This window comes from Mauremys mutica, chromosome 6 (genome assembly GCF_020497125.1).
Source record: "Mauremys mutica isolate MM-2020 ecotype Southern chromosome 6, ASM2049712v1, whole genome shotgun sequence".
NCBI lineage: Eukaryota > Metazoa > Chordata > Testudines > Geoemydidae > Mauremys > Mauremys mutica.
This window is the reverse complement of record NC_059077.1, coordinates 73,470,277-73,484,245: the sequence shown is the minus strand read 5'-3', so window position 1 is coordinate 73,484,245 and position 13,969 is coordinate 73,470,277. Positions and strand designations below refer to the sequence as shown.

At 39.7% G+C, this 13,969-nt stretch overlaps 1 protein-coding gene across 5 annotated transcripts in view; it reads right to left on the bottom strand.

Moving 5' to 3' along the window:
• The window catches only part of LOC123373173 (synuclein alpha interacting protein), a 113,430-nt gene that overhangs the window by 42,259 nt on the left and 57,202 nt on the right, over nt 1-13,969 (bottom strand). For 4 of the 5 annotated variants that reach the window (XM_045022009.1, XM_045022011.1, XM_045022010.1 and 1 more), the window contains one exon: nt 2,546-2,618. In XM_045022009.1, coding sequence (XP_044877944.1) covers nt 2,546-2,618 — 73 coding nt within the window. Of the gene's footprint in view, nt 1-2,545; nt 2,619-11,438; nt 11,458-13,969 lie in introns of those variants that run through there. The other variant, XM_045022012.1, reaches the window with a different exon arrangement.

The following is a 13,969-nucleotide window of genomic DNA, read 5'->3' as shown; positions in this document are numbered from 1 at the left end:
TGTGGAAATAATACATAATAAATAACTCTTGGAGAGATTAATAGTTTTCCTATAATCTGCAGATCAGGAAGTCAGAAGGACAGGAGACCACAGTAGAACAGAATAAAACCTGGGTTTTTCCCAGTGAGTGGAGTCAAGCCATTTCCCCATACATAACAGGCCTGGTTTTGCCTCCTAAGCTGCAGTAACAGGAAAACCCCATTGTTTGAATGGTGAACCTGTGTGTGAAGGAGAATAGATGGGACTTGTAGTCTCCTGCTGCAAGAGAGGATGAACCCAAATGCTTGTTCTGGGGTCCATACATAACTGCTAACATTTTTAAAAATTTTGCAATAATTGTCCACTTAAGCCAGGACTCTAGGAGCTAGTATGTCCCTGTATGACTGTGATGTGTGTATGTATCCTAAAGTTTGGCATTTATTTAGTGCTATACAGTCACTGACTAATTTTTTATCCCAACTCTTTTTGAAGACAGGTAATTATTATCTCTATTTCCTAATAGGGAAACTAAGGAAGAAAAGTTAAGGTTTCTCTCTTGAAGGCAACTATGTAAAAATGACCTCGGCTGATATCAACTGATGTAGCTCTACTGATACTTCAATGGAGTTATACCTATTTACACCCATCAAGGATATGGAATGATATCTTCTCACTCAACAGTTCTGCTCCCTGCGTATATTCCATTATACTTTTAATGAAAAATATAAGGTCATGCTACTTTCAGTCCTACAGAACCATTAGGACTGAAATGGTTACCAGCTCTGAGAAAATAAATTGTATTATTTTCTGGATCAAGCATTTTCAACAGAACTCTTAGTTAATTTCCATTGGTAGGGGTCCCCTGGCGCTACTGTCTGTCTTCCAAAAATGCCTGTAGTTGCATCTATCCAACCCCATTCAAGGCAATTGGTGTGTAAAGAAGTAACTCAGTGGGCATCATTGGAAGATAACTGACAGCAAAAGGGACTTTACAGATGGAACTTAGTTAACAATTCAGCTGCACAGCAGGCTGTGACTATCCCAGGATCTCTAAGAAGAAGCAGGCATAACAAATATTCCAACCTTGTTATTGGTTTATATAGGTTTACGTTTGCAAGGCTCTCTCTGCAAATAAAAAGAAATATTATTTCTTCAAAGGGAGCTGAGCAGACCATTCTGGCTGGGAGGAGACTAGAGAATGAATTGTGACTTTATTGCAATTCCTAGCCTGCTCCCTCTTGCTTTATCCCCTTTTTGTGGAGCAGTTTATGTAGAGATATGTTTGTGGAAGATTATAATTTAGCGACGATCCCTCATAAGGGACAGTATTGTAAATATAGTAGTTTAGAGAGGTGTCCTGGAAGCTGTGGTTGAGAACACAATGTAGCTGTGTACAGCAATTCATCACGGAAATTCTCGTTTGTTTTATTAGAGGTTTTATTCCTTTCTCATTCACCGGTTTGTTGTTTAATGAACCCCGAGATCATTTTAGTTTACATCCCATTCCCCGCCCCTTCCTCACCCACTTGTTTGCAGCAGAAAGTATTGTCTGAATAGACCCTGCCCTCCCTGCTGCAGCCAGTCACAATCTGAGCAGAGAAGTAAGTGAGGCTTTACTTCCCTTTATTTTCAAGTCCAGCTGCCGTAAGGACTGTGACAATCTAGCCCTTAATGATTCTGGCAGGAGAAGCAGCTATTAGAAACCTGCAATTTATCTACAAACCTTGGTAATTTATAACTATGTGAAAGGAACTACAGAAATAAGGGTTGCCAAAGTCTGGCATGGTCCATCTTCCCATGAATTTCAGGTCTCAGGTTTCTGCTGTAAATGTTTTAGATTCAACAATATTAATGAAAGCACAATTAAAGCATCAGATGAAAGCATAAAAAACTTTTCATAGCTCCACAGTAAAGTATTACTCTCATCAATTCATTTTTGTTCATCACAAAAAGAGAAACAGAAGAGGCTTAATCTGATTTAGAAAGTGAAAAACAACACTGCATGCACTTTTTGTCAGTGGGGGGGGGGGGTAAAGGTCTCCAGCTGGTTCTCATCTATATGCCATGATTCTTCATTTAGTTTACACTATTAAACTCAAAAACTTAGCTTTAATCTTAACTGTTACAGTATGTCTTAGAGTAGAGTACTGTAGAATCTATCTTGTAGCATCTCTGATAGGGTTTCAGACCCTGGCAAAATATCATCCCTCAAACTGGTCATGTCATAGGCAGAGTAAATGTATCCAACATTCTTTCATTGGCGCCTACATCATTATATCTTGTCACCAATGGTTTCTTGGGTTTTCAAGTAAATTGTTGCATATATTGTGGTTTGGAGTTGCTCAGATGAAGCCTTACGTTTATATAGCCAAATCCTTTTATGGATTTTTTTTTTGTGCTAATGACCTAACATCTGTTGAAAAAAAAAATCCATGTTTCCAGAAAGCAGTACAAAAATAAAAGAAAACAAAACCAGCAGAACACTGCCAACAAGCAAAGGCTGTCAAGTCCTGCACTTTAAGAAGCAGCCTAAGAGAGGATGGGAGAACAAAAGTGGGCAGCATACCTGATCTGTCTTCATTTTGTGAATCACACCTTCTACATAATTCTGGGATAGTCTTGAGAGAAGTTACCGAGTACTGAAATAGAGAGAGGGGAAAAATGCATATAAAATACAAATTGGCTCATTCCCGAAATTATACAAAAGAAAAACATAATAGTAGTAGGGACACTCTCATTCCAAGTGTCCTATGTAGCTGAGTCCCGAAGCTACCCCTAATCTGCACGAAATGGAGCAGCTGCTACCTGCCTATGAAGGCAACTGCATCCCAGAATCCAGCGCTCCATCAGATATCAGCATTTCTTGCTGGGACTTGTCATCCTTGTGGAGCATAACTGCTTGGGTTAAGATGACATGTCACATATATTCATCATTTCCACAGGTGGCACCACCATATTAAAATTGACAGGGGCTTTAGATACCCAGGCACTACTTTGGTCGCCTGTGCTATACATTATGGTGTTTGATTTTGCAAGATTCAGCATACCTCTCTTTAACAATCTGTTTTATAGCAGATAAAATTCAGATTTATACAATGCTATATGAAAAAATATGCTAGTGTGTTAGAGATCTGATCTCAGAAATAGACACCTCCCCACAACACACAGGCAAACAAGAACATAAATCTACGCATCCAAGAATAGCTTTCATTAAAACAAACATGTATTAGCACTTTGATGTGAGGGGATACACCTGATATTGATCAAGTTATTCTTTGGATTCAACTTTAAAGGGGTGGGGGGAGGACGACATATTAATCCGACTAAGCAACAATCATTTCCTTATAATCTTGTGGAATGCCTTCAATCTGCCATATGATCCAACATCATAAAAATACAATTTCCCACAAGCAGAAATCTGGTTACTCAATATCAAGAAACCCTTAATCTAATGCTACAGTGTCACAAGAGTTTCCTTTCAAACCAACACATATCTGAAAATCATTATGCCTTTTTTTAAAAAAATCAATGGCTTTTGCACATTTAAAAGAACTATTAAAAACAGTCAAAAGTAAAGTAAAAAATATTTAGGATTAATATAGCACAAAATGTTGAGGAATGTATAAAAACCATATGTTCTTAAAGGAAGGCATATTTTTAGCTAGTCTGCTATTGACAGATGAAGCCGAACAACAACATACAAAAACATGGCAGCTTTCCACACAAAAAAGGAACTGTCATACCAGTTTTGTTTTTTTGTTGACAGTTTGCCAATTGCATGTCTGAAGCAAATTAAAGTTCAAGTGACAATATGCCTCTGCATGATACAAAGTAAATCTCAGGTGACCAATTACAGAAATAACTTACTCGTTTGATTCAAGCGAACTCAAGTAAAACAGTCACTCCATGGATTGTAGCTACTTCAAACACATACCACCACCCCCCAAACACAGCTCCCCTCTATAATTTACTTTTATTCTTTAGGGCCTACTAATCCTGAGAGACATTGGGCACCTGCAACTATGTCAATGGGAACTGCAGATGCAAAGCATTCTCAGCATCAGAACGTTAATTTATTAATTAATTTTTATATTGCAGTGCTACCCGGAGTACCCAACCCAGAGAGAAGTTCCATTATATTAGGGGGCAGTACAGACACATACAAATATTTTGTTCCTGCTCACAATCTGTTTACACTGCAATTAAACACCTGCAGCTGGCCAGTGCCAGCTGACTCACACTAAGGGGCTGTAGAACTGCAGTGTAGATGTTCAGGTTGAGACTGCAGCTTAAGCTCTGGGACCCTCCCACCCCATAGGGTTCTAGAGCCTGGGCTCCAGCCTGAGCCCGAACGTCTACACCACAATTAAGCAGCCCTTTAGCCTGACCCCAAGTCAGCTGGCATGGGCCAGCCCCGGGGTTTTAATTCCAGTGTAGATATACTCTAAGGCAATAAGTGATATGTGAAGGGAGAATCATAGAATCATAGATTATTAGGGTTGGAAGGGACCTCAGGAGATCATCTAGTCCAACCCCCTGCTCAAAGCAGGACCAATCCCCAAATCCCTAAATGGCCCCCTCAAGGATTGAACTCACAGCCCTGGGTTTAGCAGGCCAATGCTTAAACCCAATACACACACACACATAAACTGCATGTATTTTTTGTTGCTGCTGTTGAATGAAAAGTCAAACATTGATCTGTACATTTTGGTATTTTACCATGGAGATAAAAAAAGAATGTTGAACTGGCATAGTAATATTCTTAAAAGAAGCTACCAAGAAATATGGTAGCTCTATAACACCAGCTGGTGCAGGTTAAACTATTACACAGTCTGTAATTCAATTAGAATTAGGCCTTTTGTACTCCACTGTTATGTGTTTGTCAGGCATTCTCAAAAGTGAAGACCCATTCCTCCTCTGTCTTTTTTCTCCACTTCTGGAAGTACAAACTTTCTTGTCGGTCCTATGTTGTATTAAAATACATTCAGTTACCCACAAACAAGCACTTTAATTGACAAAAAAAGTCAATTAAATGTGTTATAAATCTGATGATGATGATTAACAACGTATGCTTGATTTCGTTAACAGATTTCCTCCCACCCACCTCTATTCTCAGAAATATTTTTGCACTTTTAAATTTCTGCTATCTGCATTTGTGGTCAATACAGAGACATGGCTTTCAGCTTAGAAACTATAGAGCTGCTAGGAGGTAACAGTACTTGCTTCCTGTAGCAGACCTTTCCCAGCTACTTCCTTCTCTAGCTTTCTAGCTCCAGTCCTGGTCCACCAATGGTTGTTAACCTTTCTTCCAGCCAGAATTTCCAAGTTATTTGATGGATTGAACTACGATGCTGATAGCTGTAGGGCTCCCATTCTTTATCCAGAATGCCATGTATGCTACACATAATTCAGTGATGTTATTTTCCACTTTTCATTCAAGGATCTTAAAATGCTTTACACACATTAATTAAGCCTCACAGCTCCTCTGTGAAATAGGTATTATTAAACCTCACTAAAGAAAGAGAAACCGAGGCAAGAAGCAGTTAAGTCATACACCCCAGTGCACAGAGTGAGTGAGCAGCAGAGTGAGGAAGAGAGGATTCTCCTTCTTTAAACAGCAGACACTATCCCGGTCTTCACTAACTCAGAAGAGGAGCTATCTTGTGGTTTACACTAAAGTCCAGTAGCAAAACAAAAGCATGTAACAAGACTAGATTGCTTAGTAGTAGTATTTTTTATTTCAACCATGTTACACAGAGATGACCCAGATTCTAAGAGGTGCTGAGTGCCCTCTACCCCCACTGAAAAAGATGGCATTCAGCAAACCACATGATCAGGTCTTTAATCTGCAATCTTTATACTTCTATTGTGGAAAAAAAATGGTACTACTAGAAAGAGATTGATTAACAGCAGGCAAGAGATTTCTAAGAATTCAGTGGGAATCCAGACAAGCCCAGTTTTTCTGCTGGTAGAAGCTGTAAATCTGTAGTCACACATTACTGAAAATGATCATGGCTTGTTTAACCAGTCATTATTCCAGCAATAATGACTACAAAATCTTATGGAATAGAAATTCTAAAATCTTTGCACTTAACATTATTTTAAAGTTTGTATTAAAACTTTGTATTAAATGAATTCTAAATATACACACCCACAAACAAGCAAACCTTCAGGATATCTAGCAAGTACATTCTAGGCAGTTTCATTCAAGTTTAAAATTGACTGCCAGCCCAACAATAGCAGAAAGAAAAATAATGGAAGAAAAAGTAAATGCAGCGGCACAGAGATATAACAGAAACAGTTTTAAAAATAAAATTAAGGGAAATGTATAGTGACAATAATGGCTATTTGTTAATCTTTCACTTGTCATATGGAGCATCCTTAACTTCCACTACATTGGAACTGAGGTGCTCAGCACTTCCCAAGAGACACTCAGCAACTCAGTGGGGACACTGACAGCCTCACAGGATGAGGTCCATAGTGACCGCTGAAAGCATCAAGGACCTTGCCCTGCTCCCACTGATGTCAATGGCAAAACTCTCACAGATTTCACAGGCACTGGACTGGGTCTCCAGTGCCTTTGTCTTCATCTTAGGCCTGGTCTACACTAAGGGGGGGGGGGGGGGTCGAAAAAGGGTACGCAAGTTCAGCCTCGAAGTACCCTAGTTCGACTGACTTACCCGTCCAGACGCGGCGGGGTCGAACTCCGCGGCTCCAAGGTCAACTCCGCCACCGCTGTTCGCGGTGGTGGAGTTCCGGAGTCGACCGGAGCGCGCGGGGAGTTCGAACTATCGCGTCTTGATTAGACGCGATAGTTCGAACTCCGAGAAGTCGAACTCACCGCGTCGATCCGCGCGGTGAGTATGGACCTGCCCTTAGACTCCTAACTCCTCTGTTTTTAGCTAGATGATACAGACAGCTTCTTGTCCATATTACAATTAAGTTTTTCTCAGTTATTAACATTGTAGAACTTTTCCTAGAACAAACTATTATTGATTAAATATTATTCTGGAAAATGCAGCAATTCAGTTGTCTTCCATTCACATCAAATCAACAAAAATCAATTAAATTTTAGTTCCAAATACTGGCCTATCATTCAAAATTCTTGACTGATACTAAATTCTTTCACTGGCATATTGTATTGTAACTCTGGATATAAAACATTCTCTCAAAAAGATTAGAGTTAACTACCAGAGTTAAGATTACAGTTGCACCATTGTATTAATAAGTTTAAATATTTTAAATAAGTTTTAAAACATTTTTAAATTCACTTCTTCATGGTTTAAAACTGCAGTACATTCCTCTTTCATGACACTTTTCAAGGGTTGCTACTTAAACAGTGATCTAGAACTAGTAAAGCAATACATAGAAAGCATCACCACATACGGTGCTTCCATAGTAAAATGAAGAACACCCAATTTTCCCCTCCAGAGACAAGGTTACAAACCCTAGCTCGGGTTGCAACTGAAAATGAGTAAGGTAATCAACTCTTAACTATTCCCTTCAGAGTTTTTGTGTGACTTACAGAACTCTTACCCACAATTCTGCAAATTCAAAATCAGTGTGTCCTGAACACAGATTTTGTGGGTGCTGCAGGTCAGGAACAAGATTATGAATTAGCAGAGCAGACTTACAACATATTTTATTAATTCATTTGTTTATACTGCATGTCTAATCCAAATGGCTGCCTAAGCATAACAGATGAATATTTATTGACATTAAAAATGAAAACAAAAAGCTTACACAAAAACTGTCTATGCTATGTCAGTGCTCTCAATCTCTTCCTTTAATGAACACAGAATTCACTTACGTAAACATTAAAACAACAAAACACAAAGAACAGCATCCATAACTGAAAAGAAAATAGCAGACTGGTGGCTTTACTATAAGGAAATAATTTACTTCCCAAGAGGATAAACTATGGGCCAACTGGCTATGATTAACCCATTTACAGCCCTATTCTGATACTTCATGCTCATGTGTATTGTTTGCACCATTTGATATAGACATACCCTCTGTATTTTATTCTTCACTTTTAACAGACAGGAGTTGTTTTTCTATTGGCTTTATAAGTGATACATGTCCTTTGTTTGAATCTGAAAGAGTTTGTAAGTCTTAACAGCTTTCTGCCTCAGTTCTGCCTACTGCTCAAGAAGTCAGTCAACCAATGTCTGGCTGGGGTGAGCAGCCATTGAGGACAGCTGATTTTATTAACAGAAGACAAAAGACTTTCAAATTATTTCAAATTCATCAAGGAATGCTACAGCTAATCTATGTAAATATAAAATTTTATTACTGTATTTAATTACCTCTTACTGTTACTTAAACTTACATGTAGCATCTTCTTTCAAACCCAGCTCCAATCCAGCAATGTCACATTGCAGGGAGACCCCTGTACCCATACACAGCTCTTTGGGAAACAGACTGTCTTCCTGTGTGCTTGTACAATACCTAACACATCAAGGCATTTGGTATTACCGCTGTATTGCAATAGTAAGTAATAATAATAATTTTAACTGCATAACATGAGTGTGTAGTAAACAGCCTGTATTTTAAACTACTAAGAAACCATAAAGGGACCACTAGAACAGTATACAACTTACTAACAGGGCTAATTTTATCTGTCCCCATAGGAGTGACTGGGAAAGAGGGAAGGTTAAATTTGTGCATACTGATTTTTAAAGGTATATCTGAGATTAAATGCAATTTACAAGTTTCATAGTGCTCCCCCTTTAATTCATTTTCCACTCTTCTATTGTCTGTTTCGCTTGCTCTTTCATAATAGTAGTAAGTGAAGATGTGCTAGTTGGTGACCTAATATAATTTTGGACAGAATGATACTTCTGTATAATGTAAACAAGAGTCACATTACCCTACTCATATATAAACTACACCCAAATAAATCTGTGATTTGTGGCACTTAAATGATGGCAGTCTCAAAAATGAGCATCTTACGGGAGAGAAAGTTATAGTTTCTATTTACTTATGCACACATGTAAGACTTAAAAAATATTTATTTTGTGTTTAAAACAGCTCTAGTATTCCAAAGGTAGTCTCTGTGGCCATTCAGATCTGGACCTGTTGGCTAAGATGACTCACAAGGATCTCATCTGGGAGAGAAATGTACACTGAGAAATAGATTGAGACCACTATAGCACCTCACACAGGCCACAGAACAGCTATCGGATTGTAACAATTTCCACTCACTACTTATCTGCTTTGGATCTGAACAGGAAGTGTAGCAGGAAAGTTGAAAATGGTTAATAAAAGTGCTCTGGAGCTGCTCTCTCCACAGCAGCATGAAGGTGAAACCTGAAGTTTCAGAAAGCCAAGAGCTTGACAGCAAGCCCTAAACAACCCAGATGAATTAGCCACTGCTGGTCACATGCACACAGGTAACTGGGGATTAGAGGGGCAGCAGCATAAGTATTTTGTGGATTGACAAAAGGGAGAATTCTGTCCCCTGTACCCATCCCTGCACGCTTTCCTTGTGCAAACCCTGTTTATTCAAGCATTTGACCACACAAGAGACGAGCAGAGTAGTAGGAAAGCCAGTACTTCTCAAATTAATCTTGCCTTTGACATCAACACCTTCATTCTCCTGCCTGGGGATAGGAATAATATTTCTTGTTCTATAATCTATGCCATTAGCTCAAAGGTTCAGCAGGAGGTCAGAGTACTTCCTAATAGCATGGGCAATCTAAGCTGTACAACAGTGAAACTGGTAGTTAAATCCATCATTCAGTAGCATCAGGCAAAACGGGAGAGGAAAGAAGAGGATACAAGTATTCTGCTTTATATTTTTGTAAAACTGGGCCTAGAAAGAGATTACAGGACATAATCTAACATGGGACAATCATAACAAGACAGTGCCCCGGAATAAACTATCCTCTCAAGATTGGATCATTGTTTTGTGATGTCTCAACACCTCCCTCCCCACTCCCCTTTAAATAAAAGTCAACATAAAATAGGTAAAAGTAAAATCCACTTTAAAAGGAAGCTACATGTGAGTAAAGCATCTGGAGCTTTTTTAAAAAGGAACCATCTTCCGAAATGCTAGAAAGAAAATAAAATCCTTTGCAAGAGCTTATAATGTTGTCTGACAAAAGAGCTTGGGCTCTGCACTTTGTATCGTAAAGGTGAGCTGCAAATCAAATAAATAAATTCCGCTTACAACAGAAATATCTGTGTGTTGGAGCACCCTCACTCACCAGACATTCAGCATATAAACAACTTTTCTTTTCTATTCATAAAAGAGAAACACTTATGGCAGAGATATGATTAGGGAGGGAGGAATGAACTGCATTAGTGGTTCCTGTAATAACTGCCAAGTGTGCACCTTACATGAACAGCTTTTTTGCTCACAATAATTACAGCTGCAAGTATTTCAAGAAAGGGGTAAACAGTGAGGTGGCAAAGTTTGCAGATGACACTAAACTACTCAAGATAGTTAAGACCAAAGCAGATTGTGAAGAACTTCAAAAAGATCTGACAAAACTAAGTGATTGGGCAACAAAATGGCAAATGAAATTTAATGTGGATAAATGTAAAGTAATGCACATTGGAAAAAATAACCCCAACTATACATACAACATGATGGGGGCTAATTTAGCTACAACGAGTCAGGAAAAAGATCTTGGAGTTATCGTGGATAGTTCTCTGAAGATGTCCACGCAGTGTGCAGAGGCGGTCAAAAAAGCAAACAGGATGTTAGGAATCATTAAAAAGGGGATAGAGAATAAGACTGAGAATATATTATTGCCCTTATATAAATCCATGGTACACCCACATCTCGAATACTGTGTACAGATGTGGTCTCCTCACCTCAAAAAAGATATTCTAGCACTAGAAAAGGTTCAGAAAAGAGCAACTAAAATGATTAGGGGTTTAGAGAGGGTCCCATATGAGGAAAGATTAAAGAGGCTAGGACTCTTCAGTTTGGAAAAGAGGAGACTAAGGGGGGACATGATAGAGGTATATAAAATCATGAGTGATGTTGAGAAAGTGGATAAGGAAAAGTTATTTACTTATTCCCATAATACAAGAACTAGGGGTCACCAAATGAAATTAATAGGCAGCAGGTTTAAAACAAATAAAAGGAAGTTCTTCTTCACGCAGCGCACAGTCAACTTGTGGAACTCCTTACCTGAGGAGGTTGTGAAGGCTAGGACTATAACAATGTTTAAAAGGGGACTGGATAAATTCATGGTGGCTAAGTCCATAAATGGCTATTAGCCAGGATGGGTAAGAATGGTGTCCCTAGCCTCTGTTCGTCAGAGGATGGAGATGGATGGCAGGAGAGAGATCACTTGATCATTGCCTGTTAGGTTCACTCCCTCAGGGGCACCTGGCATTGGCCACTGTCGGTAGACAGATACTGGGCTAGATGGACCTTTGGTCTGACCCGGTACGGCCTTTCTTATGTTCTTATGTAACACCTGGACTGAGACATTTCTTACCTGATCATTTTCTGTTTGTTAGCAGCTTCTCTCAGAATTAATTATTCATGCGTTAATACTCCCTCCTCCCCCTCCCCACAGAATTTGGAAGCAGTCCAGTGAGTTGCTGGATGCTCCAGGACTAAGCTGCACCCTTCAGCTCAGGCCACCAAAAGAGTTATTCCACAACTGTAGAGACACTCCACCAACCAGTTATTAGCATTAAGACAAGCTCATATGAAACGTACTAAATTAACCTGAGACAATATATTATATCTATTATATCTATCTACACAAACAATTAGACTGTGGAAAACTGGGGTATGAACCTACCCTGCACTAGCCTGTCACAGTCTAACTGTCCCTGTGGATCCTGCTGCCGTGGGTTAACAATTCATTAGAGTGCTTTGAGCTAGTTCCACTCCAAAGTGTCTAGATCAAAGTGCACCAATGAACTGTTAATGTGTACCCGCAAGGTCCACATGGACAATTACTCTGCAGTAGGCTAGTGCAGGGTAGATTCAGACCCCAGCTTGCACAGTCTAATTGTTGGTGTAGACAAACCCACAGTCTCCTTTTAGAGAAGAACTTCAACTTATATTCTGGTCAGGCTATGAGGGTGGGTTGAATTTGGAGAAAAGCTACTAACAGAGAGAAAATTATCAGATAAGACATCTCTCATTCAAAGCCTCTCTCCTCACTCATTACTCATAGGAAGAAGCAAGCAGTGAATCCCAGAAAGAGGGAGGGATAAGCAGAATTTAATTATTATAGTAGAGTAATAGTAGGAACGGAAGCTTCCCCTTATAAAGCAACAGCTTTGTAAACTAACGAGTTATGTGGGAACCAACCCAGTAGCTTCTTCCTACCAAAGGATGCCTCTTCAGAAGAATGGAAACTTATTTTACAAACCTTCCTCAGATAAGGCCCATACACGTTCCCCCAGTGGCTCTAAGGACTTTAGTTTCCCATATACCTAGCATGTTAATTGGTGCAGAATTTTTATATCTTGCCTGCAGCAACTTTGCATTTCAGATGGAATGAGATGAATAGGGTACAACTGGTGTATATATACCATATACTTGAGATCTGTGTTTGGAGCACTAGGAATGTCCACACATACCACAACCTTTCAAGGATTACAACAAAATGATAGGATGACGATTTCCCAGGAACTGTGGAAAGAGGAACTTACCTTGAATAGAAAGGGTTTCTGAAGCTACAAGAATAAACTTTTGCACGTGGCAACAGCAGTGTGGTTTTTGCATAGATATAGGAACTAATTCCAAAACTTGCCTTTCAGAGGTAATGACAGCTAGAAAGGCCAGCCACAGGCTTCTCTAGTTTGTCATTGTGATTAAACATAGCACCTCATACTCAAATAGAGGATCCCATGTGCCCGGCTGCAAAATGCTGCTAAGGCTGGTACCCATGTTTCTAAGGGGCTTGGTTGTAGGGCTCCAACCAAATCTCCTGCAGAAACTCTAGCGTAGCTGAGAGCACCAAAACTTTGGGATTATTATAATATTTGTATCACAAGCATCTAGAGGGCAGTGCCCCATTGTGGTTGGCACTATACAAAAGAGGCAGCCTCCAAGAAGCTTTCCCCTCACACCTGAAATATGAATTTGACCAGATCAATTAATGAAATATCCTGAATTCTGTCTGTACACCAGACTTGATCAGAGGTTAATGAAGAATCCATGATCAACAGTTAGGGAGTTAAGTGTAGGTTTTCTGGTCTGAATGAAGGAGTCACTGCATCAAGTGCACGGTTCTATGTCCTCTGAAGAAACTTCTGCAGGTACATTTTAAGAAACCCACTCAGGATGAAGCTGATGCATGGCACCAGCAACCCTAGCCACTGGAGATAACTGGCTACTGATGGCCCCTCAAGAAATTAATGATGCAATGAAGTTTTGGATCTTTGCAAATTTTTGTCATTACGGTAACATTATGGTCAGAGCCGTTATTTATTTTGAGCTCTAAGTGAGCAATTCTCTGCACTGGGATCAAAAGCTCTTCCTGATTTTGAAGAAAGGGTAGCTATGGATCCTTTCCAGCTGCTTTCCAGTTATGAATGGTTCTGTTTCTCCATACAAGGTACTGACTGGCATGTTGTTTATGTATGAGTATAAGTGTGTAATGTGCGACCTGTGCCTTGCTGTGACTACTACCAGCCACTTTAGACTCTGGGTGCAGAGGGTCGTTCAGAAGAAAGTCTTCAGGAACTATACGCACTCATATACAAATGCTTTTTTGTCTTTGTCATGCTGAGAATTTTGTTTTGTTTTTCTGTGATGCATGTGTGGTACTCCTTCCTCTCGCTGTTTACAGATGGGAGGTAGTACATGGGGACCACACAATAGAGATGGGGTACTGTTACACATACCTCGACTGGAAGAGCCAGTACCCCTATACTGCACTGTAAACTTGGTCTCAGACAGGTATAAGCCCAATCCCACTTACTATCCATGTATAAACCTTCTGACTTGGGTTAGCAAGCTCTCAGGACCCAGGTCCTAGGAGCCACCTGGGATGAGGTGGGGTAG